The following is a 12,844-nucleotide window of genomic DNA, read 5'->3' as shown; positions in this document are numbered from 1 at the left end:
AAACTTACCTGGACACCACCCCCACTTCCCCAAACCATGAAGTTTTGTAGCACAGTGGGGCCAGAATCATTGTCCCAAGGTGGTTGAAATTTAGGATATACAAAGAGACCATACCTATAAAGTGAAACAAAGAATAAAACTAAGCCAATTGCTATTTTCTAACTTCCCATCTTTTCACATTAGGATTACAAAAGTTTTTAAGTATTTGGTTTTTTAAATTGAAACATAATAATTGTTTGGTTTTTCTTTGTTCATTTTTTGTTGTTGTTTTTGTTTGTTTGTTTTGGTACCAGGAATTGAACCTAGGAGCACTCAATCACTAACCATTTCCCCAGCCCTTTTTCTTTGTTATTTTGAGACAGGGTCTTGCTAAATTGCTTAGGGTATTGTTAAGTTGCTGAGGCTGGCCTTGAACTTGAGATCCTCCTGCCTCATCCTCCTAAGTCTCTGGGATTATTGAAACATAATAATTGTACATATCTACAGAGTACCATGTGATTCTTCTATTTGTGTACACATTATGTAATGTTTATTTAGGGTAAGTATACCTATCCCCTCAAATATAATTTCTTTGTGGTGAGAATATGCAAAATCTTTTCTTCAAAAGTTTTTGAAATATATATTAACATTATCATTATCTCTTCCAGAACAAAAGGAAGGTGACATGGCACAGTCAGTACCTATGTGATAACTCCATCACAATTCTGTTGCAACTCTACAGCAAAGAATACCCAATCAGAATGTATGTTACCATATAGGGGAGGCCATGAGGCTAACATGTAGGGGGAGACTAACACAGGGTGTATATGGCAATGCCCCACTGAGCTTGGGGCTCAGACTTTAGATACAAATCCACTGGGCCAGGGCAGCATCAATAAACACCACTTTCTGCTAAAAGCCCTGGTGTCCTGCCTCTCTGTGCAAGAATCCCCCAACACAGTCAGTCTACCGTGTTACAGAACACCAGAATTTATTTCTCCTCACTGTAACGTGGTACTTCATCCTACACCCTCCTACTTTCCTTGGACTCTGCTAACCTCTTTTCCACTCTCAATTTAAATGAGATAAACTTTTTAGATTCCACATATAAGTAAGATCATGAGATTCTTGTCTTTCAGAGCCTGACTTATTTCACTAAACATCTTCCAGTTTCATTCATGTTGTCACAAATGACAGGATTTGACATTAGGGCTTAAAATATTCCTCTGTGTAAGTGTACCACATTTTCCTTATTCATCACTTGATAGAGACATAGGTTGATTCCATTTCCTTGTTGTTATAAATCATGCTAAAATGAACATGACAGTGCAGAGTTTCTTCAACAGACTGATTTCATTTTTTTTAAATTCATACCCAGTAGTGAAATTGCTACATCACATGGTTGTTCCATTTTTAATTTTTTGAGGGATCTTCAGACTGTTATCCACACTACATTATATTACCACTGATACTGTACAAGTTTTTCTTTTCTCCACATCCTCTCTGATACTTATCTTTTGTCTTTCTGAGTATATCTCTTCTAACAGTTATGAAGGGATATCATAGTGTGATTTTGATTTGCCTTTCCCTGATGATTAGTGACTTCAAGAATTTTTCTCATATATTTGTTGATCTTCTTTTGAAAAAAATGTCTTTTTAGTCCTATTCCTCCTTTTTTTTTTTTTTTTTTTTTTTTTTTTTTTTTTTTTTTTGCCAGTGAGGGATTTGCCTTATATATTCTGGTTATATATTCTGGACATTAACTCTTCATCAGACATAAAAGTGATGGAGGTCCCTAAGCCTGTGACTCTCCTCTCTGTCACTGCTCATTCCTCACTCTTTCTAATCTGTAGCCCTCCGGGACTTGCATCTTAACAGAACACAGATTGCAGGTTCCTTACTGTTCTATCAACATCTCTGAAGTCAGCCTTCATAGGTGAGTGGACACCGTCCCTTATAAGCCTTTCGCCTTTTGTTCTTTCTGGAAGGCCTGACCACCACTGTACCCTGGTTTGGAAACTTTCTTTTCTCACATTTCAGAAATGCTGAGAACTGCTGGATAAAATCATCAAGGTCATAATAATTTCATCAGCATGAATTACTCCCAGCCTCAACTGACACCTCCACACTGCTTAGCAATTGTTCGTAATCCATACTCTTCTTATCATCTTTTCCATCATAGTTACATTACTAAAATTATTTTCATAATTATTATAGGTATCAAGTATTGAGTTGCTATTACATTCCATGTGCTCTCCTCAATGTATCATATAAACCATTTCTAATTTTCACATCAAACTTTCAATGTAGATTTGTAGTTATTTTACAAATAAGGTATCTGTCTCAAAAAATAAAAATAGTGTTAGGGGATTTCAATCAGTATCTGATTCTCAAGTCAGCATTTTTCATGTTTCTCAAATTCTCCCCCCACCTGTTTCCCAAGCGCTTGCTCTTAGCAGAAGCCCTTTACTTCTACATAACTAAGACTTTGAAGGAAGAAGAGCAAGTCACTGATAGAGCCTTTTCTCCAAGACTTTTCTCTCCACTGGGATCCTGAGTCAGACTCACAAGCTTCCCAAGATCTTTGCACTGCCAGATGCTTCAATTTCTTGGAAGTTTGATTGCTCTCTCTGTAGAATTCTCTCTAGGTACAACAGGTGCAGTCTGTCCTGCTGCCTTCTCAAGTGACTTTCTTTCCCTTTACCACCACATTCTCATGATCTAAAATGCTTACAACACAATTACAGTAGCCAAGACAAGCAAGTGTCCATCAACAGATGAACGAACAGATAAAATGTGGTATATGCTCATGGTAGAATATTATTCGGCTTTTAAAAAGAAAAGAATTCCTCTATTTGTGGCAATGTAGATAAACCTAGAGGATTCTATGCTTGATAAGATCATACAGAACTGTTAGAGGTAATGAATATGCTTATAGCATAGATTTGACATTGGTTTCATGGATGTTTACTTATCTCCAAATTTATCAAGTTGTATGCACTGAATGTACACAGCTTTTGTATAGCAATCACCCTTCAATAATGTGGTTTAAAAAAATTAATTGGTAACATTAAATAAGAAAAGATAATGGTCAGGCAATCAGGGTAGTGGACCCCATCAAGGTCTTCTTCATAAGTAAAGACCAGGAGGCTTACCTGTGGGAACATTTCAGCCAAACCCTTTGTCCCAAAGGGAAAATGGAAGGTAGGGATGAACCCAGAGAGGAGTTACTAGATAGCCTTAAAACTCAAAGGCTAAAGGACCAAGCCAAAAGCCTTAACACGTTTTCAATATATGTTTAACATAGATTTTGACCAATGGCTTTGGTGCTTTCTTAATTCCTGTTTAACATAAATTTTGGTCAATGAACATAACCAAAAATCATACAGGCCCTCTGGCTAGCACACCAATAGGGGTTTTCTGTTATCAACACCTATAGCTTCTCACCTAAATAAATCCTACTCCATTTACTCTTCCCTTCTATTATTGTACATGGATTTTATTCTTCAAATTTGTGAGACAAGAACCCAGACAGAAGTTGGTGAGGCCTACAGACTACACAAACCCCATCCGTCAACAGAAACAGGGAATATAGTCTCAACTCTTTTGAAACTCCAGTTTCAGCATCACCAAATATCACACAAAAATGTCAAGTTTTTTCCTCATTATGAATGTTCCAAAGAAAAATGCTAAATCCCAAGCCTTACACAACTGAATTTTCCCAAAGTTACCTTGTACAAGAATGTGCTATGTTCCCAGTGAATGAGAGGAGTGGAGCGTTCCACATTTGGCTGGTCACAAGATGAAAAAAGTAGCCAGAGCCAGCAGCACACACTCTGTTCCCCTAGAGAAATTATGAATAATTTTAAAAAAATGAAAGATATTCCATGTATGCTGAGGTTGCTGAAAAAGAAACAATCTTGTTTGCAATTATTCTGCTTTTTAAACACTTTGTTTCAGTATCCTGAAACGCTCATGTATTTACTTTTCCCTTCCAGGATCAAAATCCCTCTCATTCTCTTTCCTCCAGGCAGCTCACCTAGACTGTAATTTGCCCACCTCAATAACTACCATCTCCTGTTTTTCCTCCTTTGAAGCTTGTACAGTGAGAAGGTTACACATGGCACCTAACCTGAGCCTCTGCTCTATGGTATATGCAAGGATACACAGACAATGATTTGGTTCTGGGCGGAAGACCACATGACTGAGCTAGCCATCCTTGAGTTCTGCGACATAGTGGCTGAGTTCAAGGGCAAGCCAAATCTCCTCAATGCTCTCTTGTGCTGCTTAAATTATTAAACCATTTTAATATTTCTTTATAGGATTTACTATGGAAATAATATCTTTTATATTTTCATATAAAATCTAAATTCTCTATTGGACTATATGAGTTTGGAAATCTTAATTCAGCTCAAACTAAACACAATGAGATACTTTTTACAAATTCTAATGTTTCTCTAATATGTTTGTAGCTATGTAACACACTGTAAGACAGCTAAGAAAATTAACTTTCTAAAGGGTCTGATAGTGTAAACAGATGTATTTTACTTGGCTTACCCAATGTTTCCAAAATTTTTTATTTTGTTTCCAACATTTTAAAATCAAGAGACAATATAAAAATTCAGACTTTTAGCCTTTCTGAGTCCAAATTCCTGTCGGGTGGCCCAGGACCAGCTGGAGATAAGAAGGACCTCCCTTCTTGGGCCATGGATTATCTTTCTGTACTCCACATCCTTCTGGCTTTATATATTTAGGACACCTGCTTAGACCCTGTAGGCTTTTGAATTTGCAACCTCTAAACTCCAGGCAGTAAAATAACTGGCATGTTGGCTGCTCCATGGAAGTTTCTATTTATCCTTTCCTGTATTGCATCTGAGTCAACTGCCCCCCGACAAGTGGCACATGTTCACATCTCAGAAGAGCCCATCCCTTCCTTCCTCTTCCCACCAACAGGGAGACAGAACTCTGATTAAAAACCAGAACCTCATCAGACTGCTGCACTAAGGCAGCACTGTGGCTGGGAAGAATGAAGCTGATGAACAGCTGCTGGACTGCTTCCTATGTCGCTATGTGCATCTGCTCTCCAGTCTGAGAGCCTGTCCTAGGCCTAGATGTCCATACCTACAGAGGGAATCCAATCAGTCTGCTACAGGCTTCAATTGTTCTACCCTAATAAACTGGGTCTCAAAGACTCCCATATGGTTCATCCTGACCTTTTCAGAGTTTGACATGGCTGGGGTGGTGTGGGACAAAGAGCACCCAGGGTATCCTCCCCGTAGTAACCCAGTCTCAGAGAAGCAAACACTGCACAACTTGTAGCACTCATCTTGAACATGGATCTGGGCACAGAAAAGAAAATGGGAAGAAGGGAAAATTGTAACACTAAGCTACCCAGCAAGGCATGAAACACCTTCCTGTGTACAATACTTATTCAATTTTGGCCTCTGTGCTGGACTCAGCCAGGTCTACACTGTACACTATGCACATCATCCTAAAGCCACATTTTTTTTTTTTTTTTTTTTTTTTTTTTTTTTTTTGGTACTGGGGATTGAACCCAAGGGTGCTTAATCACTAAAACACATCCCCAGCCCTTTTTCATATTTTACTTAGAGACAGGGTCTCACAGAGTTGCTTAGGGCCTCTCTTTGTTAAATTGCTGAGACTGGCTTTGAACTAGCCATCTTCCTGCCTCAGTCTCCCAAGCTGCTAGGATTATAGGTATGCACCATCATACCTGTCTAGAACCACTTCTTAAACTTTAGTGTCTAACAGGGTTGAATTGTCAGATTTAGCAAACAAACCACAGAATGCCCAGAGAAATTTGAATTCCAGATTAAATTTTTTTTTAATATAAATACAGTACAGAACATACATATATTAAAAACTTGTTTGCTGCATATCTAGAATTTAAGTTTGGTCAGATATGTTGTATGTTCTCTGGGAACCCTAACCTGAGGATACATAAGGGACAGATTTCTAAGCCCTATCACCAGATATTCCAGCTTAGCAGGTGGTAGCATGATGAAGAAACAGAGACACAGGTGCACTCTTGAGCACAAGATGTTCTGATGGTTATGATGCATGTGATCTTTGACCCCATTTTGAGAACAACTTTCCTAGTGGTGACTAAGAGAATAACAACATACTGTGTAGTTACCCATCCTATAATATGTTCAAAGAGGAGAGAGACCCTGGAAAGACCACTTCTTGGTGAATTTGCCATGAGTTGTTTCAGAAACCCACAACAAATAGAAATCACTGCTGAAAACTGAAGGAGGAAAAAGACCTAGAAAATCAGGGTGGGAATCAGTTACTAGACCCCAAGCAAAAGGAATGTACAACTCAGTGCAAGTTACATTTAGGTACAATTCAATTCTATTGCTCAGATGTATTTTATATTTTCTAAAAGAAAGTTATTATAAAGTATAATAATAATGATTACCATAAAGATTATAGAGAAGCTGTTTCAGTGCAGGTGCCAGATTCAAGTGTCTCATTGATTTTCACAATTCTGTGAGTTATATATTATGATTACAAGTGTCACAACAAAGAAACTGACACCTAGGAATGCTGGGTAACTTCCCCAAAGTCAGGGAGTAAATAATTACCAAACCAACTCCCTCCAAGTCAAGTCGGGAAATAATGGAAATAGTGGTCAAGGGTAGAGGATTGAAGACAGGATCTGGAAACAGGATGCCAAACAGTAGGATGAAAGCAAAAAATAATACACACAGCAGAGCAGAAAGCAGAGTCCCATGACCAGCTTGGGAAGAAGGGGCATTTGTTGTGGCCTCCCAATCATGAGCAGAGCATATGGAATATGTTCTTTGCAGAAATTGGTGTATTGTGGGCATTTAAGGAAGAAAAATGAATGGTACAAGTAAGCCAATTCTTTGAAGTATATCTATTCTCACTGTAAAGATAGTAAGTAAGCCCTTCAGGCACAGGTGACCTGGTGAACAGGACGAGGGTAAGTAATATTGCTATATAAGTGCAGATTTCTCCAAAATCAGAGAACATTTTTCAGGTCAAATTTAGCTAAGTAGTTTCTCTTTTCACACCAAAAATCCAGGTAAGATAAAATCCCTTCCATGTTCATCACATGGAAAAGAAACATGCTTAGCTCAGAATGCAGAAAGAGAAAGATGGACAAGGATGTAAGACATTTCCCAGTGGTAGGCAAGGAAAGGTGTGACATTTTGATGCATATAATACTGGGATTCCAGAACTCACTTTCTCCATATGTCCTCATTCCCTTTTACTTATAGCTGTCCTCTATTTATTTTCCTTAGGCGGAGTAGGTTCATTTCATCAGTTTCAGTCTTTGTAAAGTAATATTTTACTGACTTTAACACATAAATGAAAGGACAACTTTAGGTCTTATTAAAGGTGCCGCCTTTGACCTTGAATGACCCACTGGCAGTCACCATACAGCAGCACCTTGACAGAAGGGGAGCTTAAAGACCCTACTTCTCTCTGGATGTGGCACACATTCCACTAGGAACACATACACACACACATGCACACACACACACACACACACACACACACATACACACACAAGTACACATAGCCAAGTCTAAGTCCTCATGGGAAAAAACCTTAAATAGTTTTATTATGTTTATTTTTTCCATTTTGGGCAGGATTCTGGGGACTAAAGCCCAGGCCTCCAACATGCAAGGCAAACACTCTATCCCTGAGCTGCATTGCCAGTCCTATTTATTTATTTACTTATTTATTTAGGTCTCACTAAGCTTAATACGCAGGCCTCAAATCTGTGATCTTCTTTACTTAGCCTCTCGAGCAGCTGGGATTATAGGTATGCACCACCAAACTCTCATGAAACACACTATTTTTAAACCGGCCATCCTCAGCTCCCTGAATCCTATGAGAGAGGGACTAACACCCCAATTCCAGGAGGCCTTCAAGCTCTGGGGGAGTATGAGGCAGGGCCACAGCTCATCCTGAGGCTGGAAGCCAGAAGAGCAGGTGGCCATGTCAGGGGAGCCAGTTCATGTCAACACAAACATCATGCTGCTACTGAACCTCAGCTTGTTCATTGTGGGCCCCGAGGCTCTCCTCTCCTGGGTATTTGTAAAATGGGAGCCATTCTTCATGCTTTTTACTCAGATGCAGAATGGTTTTTCCTTTGTGGACTAGTTGGCCCCTTCGCTACTGCACTTCTTTATTTTGGACTCTGAGCACTTCTCCATTTTCCCGAGGTCATTCACAGTGCTCATTGCATGTCTCACCACGTGGTACTCAGCAAAAGCGGCCTTGGGGATTCAAGAATATCAAGTTGAATTATTATTCAAGATGCTAACATGACTTCAGGGATTCAGGGTCATCTCTAAGCCTTCAATGATCTTAGTTTATTGCAGGACTTGCCAACCAAAGATAATTTCACTCCCCAGAGAACATTTAGAACTCTCTGGAGACATTTTTGACTGTCACAACTCAGGGGGTAGAGAAAAATGCTATTGGCAGTGAGTAGAGACCAAGGATACTGCAGCACAGAGGACAGCACCCACCACAAAGGATTAGCTGGCCCTAATGTCAACACGGTCAGTACTGAGAAACCGTAGTCTTCAGTCTACACTGGAGTCATGAAAATAACCCATACCTACTTTCCGGTAGCCCATCTCTAAATTTTGATGGAATTCCATATTTCCAACTTAGGCATGAAGATATTATCAATTATAAAAATAATGCTTTAAAAAGTCTTAATGAGGAGGGCATTTATATCTGGCATTACACATTTCAAAAAATCTGGCAATACGCATTTCAAAAGTACATGAAATCAGTTTTCTTAGTTCTTCTCTGTGCACAAAACAGGTATGCACTAATGATTCTCAGCCCCAGGAAGAATCTCTGTCTCTGAATGGGCAAATATAAATGCCCAGTATATTTCTTCCACCTGTCAGATACACAAGAAATGCCATAGCCATTGTTTCTAATCATGATTAACAACTAAAATCTTTCCCTTCAGAGTACATGCAAAGCCCCAACCTTCCAGATAACCTGTGCAGAGTGTCCATGTTCCTATCACACAAGTGATGGTACCAACACTCACACCAGTGATCCTCATGCCAGAGAGGGAGAATTCTTAAACCCACCTTTTCTGAAAGTATACAATGAGAACTGTGCCCTGAAGGCTAAAGTTGATTATCTCACTTGGACATACACTTCTATTTCATTCCCAATGAAATGACGGTTCATTACCAAGACTTAATGAGAAGGGGAAAGTTTCAACATTTCAAAAATATAGTCCATGGCTTAGAACTTTATTCATAACCATTTCCAGCACCAGTGTTCAGAAAGCATGTATTTTTAGTGAATGGCTGGATTTGTTGAATCATCTGCCCTAATGCCATTAGCACTTATGGAACATCTGAGTGATTACATCCAAGGCCATTGCTAGTTGGACAGGAGGTTGCTACTGTGGTCCTCTATCAGCCCATAAGTCTCACTTTTTTCATAAAAGAAGCACATTGACAGTCAGATCACATTTCTTCCCAGCCCTTTTACTTTCAATTCCAATTGGGTATGCTACAAACGATTCATGAGGAAACTACATATTTATGCAGACAGCCAACGGCTTGCGGGGAAGGGTTTAAGGCAAGCAGGGAATTTTGTGTGGAAATCAATTCTTTGCGGAAGTCAATGTATTATGGACATTCAAGCAAGAGAAATTCCAGAGAGAAATTAACTGCCCAAGTAAGCCAGCTCCTTGAGGTGTGCATCTATAGTCACAAGAAAAAAGTGAGTTAACCCTTCAGGCAGCTCTTAAATATGCATTACCTATTGAGTGGGGAGAGCTAGAGAACTGAAGTTGGGCCTTTAAACACAGAATTCCTTACAAAATTGATTTACAAACCAGAACAAATTCCCCTCAAATTAAATGGATGTCTCCAAAGGGCTCTTCTTCAGGGTTTTTCCACAGACTCTCCTAAACAGGAGTGTGCTCAGAGGAAATTTCCAACACCTATATAAACATGGAAGACTCTGACATTCTGGACGTGAACTGTCCCTTATATCTGAGAGCAAAGACCTTCCAGCCTGAGGGGATGGGAACGGGTTCCCTTAGGTTACGTCTTCTGGCAAGCTGAAGCCTCTGGAAGATACAAGGAATGCTTGTGACAGGAGCCACAGACTCCAATGCTGAGGGAAGGCAGGCTGGGCATGAAGTTTGTTAAGAAGCCATGGCAACGTGTGGAGGAATTGCCTCCGTTTTCTGGAAAGCACAGAAACAGCCTATGAAGAAGTGTACAAAGTAATCCCTGGGAGAGGGAGACTCCAACAGGATATTGCATGTGAGTTCAAACTGGTAAGAAGGCACAGGGCTCAGAATCTGCCTCTCAGAGAAACTGCAGCTGGAGAAGCTGCAGCCTGCACAGGGACACAGCGGATCACCTGTGGATGTGTAAACTAAAACGAAATACCGCACTTGAAATTCCTTTGTACCATGCAGCGTAGAAGGTGAGTGAACTGTGAAGGTGAGTGACTGGAAGCCAGGGTAAATTCCTCAGGCTGTGACTGAGAGAAAGGTCCTAGGCTCTGGTCAGGACAATTGAGGAATAATATAAACCACAAACTATTGCATAGACTTAAGATCTCTGCTCCTGCCTGTCAGGTCAGGGATTTGAAGGGCAGACTTATGCACATGGAGAGAGAAAGTTTAGGCTTGCAGGGATGGTTGCTGAGACACAAAGACTAGGCCACCTTCTTCACATCTAAATAAAGGCTTTTGTTTCGTTCACAGTATCACACCGGTGTAATGTGCTGATTTTGATATTGTTCCATGACCAGGTGGTAGTTATGCTATCACTAGTGGGAGCTGGGTGATGGGCATACAGAAACTTTGTTATATTTTTGCAACTTTTCTTGAGTCTGAAGTTCTTTCAAAAATTAAAAGTTTAAAATAACAAAGATAATTTGAATTAAACACACTAATCCATTGACACACAGGCCCCAGCACATTTCCTCAAGGGGCAATCCAGCCCTGACCCAGTCACACGTCTGGACAAAAACTATCACCCATGAAACAGCTCCTCTTTCTGTTCCACACACTACACATATATACACACAAACACACATATATGTATTACTATTGATGTTGCCTCATTATCCCTTTGCAATACAGCTACAGTTCTAGCATATATTCTTCAAGTTACTCTCTGTATCATGCAGACAGGAAACCCTCAAAAAACACTAACTTATCACTTGCTCAATGATTGAAATGACCTTCATTGATCCTCAGCGTTCAACGAAGCTCATAATTCTTATGTTTTTACATCTATGCCCAGTTATCACCCATGTCTTCAGTAATGGCACAGTCCAGACAATAGAACACAGAAGATACAGCATAACAGAAAGCCAGTGTCATGGCTGAATAACTGGGCTGGACTTGGCCAGATTTAATATTGACAGATGAGTCCAACAGGATCTAAATGCTGCAACTGGTTAAACTTCTCATTTCTGAATCATCAGAATGATTTTTGAATCTTAGACTTGATTCTTTACTTTCCTCTTTCCCCATTCTTTGGTTTGGAATTATACCTACATTCATTAATTCATTATAATCAATACATTTTTATTGGACAACTCCTTTCTTTAGACACAAAGCAGTGTCCTAGAAGAGCAAGTCCCTGACCCCTTGTATAGACAGTGGAGGGATAAAGTCACCAGGAAGGAGGAAACTGAATGGCCTCCCACTATTCTGGGGTCTAAAGTTAATAAACTAATAACAAGAGAAGGACAGAAGTGTTTGGAGGAAATAACAGGAAATGTTCTCATTTAGTCAATAAGCAACTGTTTAAAACTGGACTACTCTTTGTAAGAGATTACTGAAGAATGACAAATTTTAAGGTCATCAAAGATGAATATGTCAGGAACATATGTAATGAATCTGCATTACCAGCTTATCCTAAAACCACAATATCAAAACACATGCACTGTGTTTTCTTATTATGAATGTACATATAAAAGGAAGAAAGTAAATGAATACAAATGGAAGTCATCTGAGTAATAAATAGCTTATTGTGAACTGGATTTTTCTTTTAATTTTTTTAATTGGTGCATTATAATTCTACATAATAGTGGGATTCATTATGCCGTATTCATACATACGCATAACATAATTTGACCAATCTCATTCCCTAGTACCTTCCTTTTCCCTCCCCTCCAGTTTTTCATTGCTGACAGGGATCATTCTGGTCAGTCTACAAAGGCTCAGGAGACCTACCAGCTGTTCAGATGGTTCTCTGGGTCTCTGCACCTACAGATAGCTTGACTCTTTGTCCTATCAGCAGTGACCAGGAGACCCATCTGGGAGACAATGTACTTCCTACACAGTTAGGCAAGGGCATACAGCCTCACTCAGCAAGATGAGCTGGGCAACCTCGAGGGTTTCCTTCCTCAAGGCATTTCAATGTAGTTAAGATTATGCTACCCAAGAAAGTACACTAATACATGGTTCTTTAGATCCCAAGCTTGCTGTGCAACAAGCCCTGTAGTGACCAACAGCTTAAATGCAATTTGTCTAGAGTTTGGTTTCTTATGATGCATGCAGTTCTGCCTCCTTTATTCATTGGCTTATTAGCCACCCCTATTAGGCACCTAAAATGGTGTGTAAGTGCTATGCTTGGAACAAGCACAATTAAGAGTCCAACGTGTATCCCATTTGTTTGCAATAAAAAAAGTACCTAACTCAAAAAAGTTACTAATTAGATAAACATAGCATATATTAAATACTTGATAAAAAGCTAGTCTTATAGCTAAGACTATTTTTAAGTAAAGCATGGAATATAGTTCTGGTACTAGTCAGAACCTAATAAATGGTAGTTATTATTGCTAAAAAAAAAAG

General features: G+C 39.4%; 1 protein-coding gene across 10 annotated transcripts in view; it reads right to left on the bottom strand.

The window, feature by feature from the left end:
• PKHD1 (PKHD1 ciliary IPT domain containing fibrocystin/polyductin) overlaps window positions 1–12,844 on the bottom strand; it is a 448,592-nt gene that overhangs the window by 250,890 nt on the left and 184,858 nt on the right. For all 10 annotated transcript variants that reach the window (XM_079147500.1, XM_079147498.1, XM_079147502.1 and 7 more), the window contains 2 exons: window positions 3,711–3,823; window positions 9–114 (listed from right to left, as the gene is read on the bottom strand). In XM_079147500.1, coding sequence (XP_079003626.1) covers window positions 9–114; window positions 3,711–3,823 — 219 coding nt within the window. The remainder of the gene's footprint in view (window positions 1–8; window positions 115–3,710; window positions 3,824–12,844) is intronic.

The sequence above is a fragment of the Sciurus vulgaris genome, assembly GCF_902686455.1.
Source record: "Sciurus vulgaris genome assembly, chromosome: 7".
NCBI lineage: Eukaryota > Metazoa > Chordata > Mammalia > Rodentia > Sciuridae > Sciurus > Sciurus vulgaris.
Note: the sequence above shows the minus strand (reverse complement) of the source record. Positions and strands in the feature narration are given on the sequence as shown.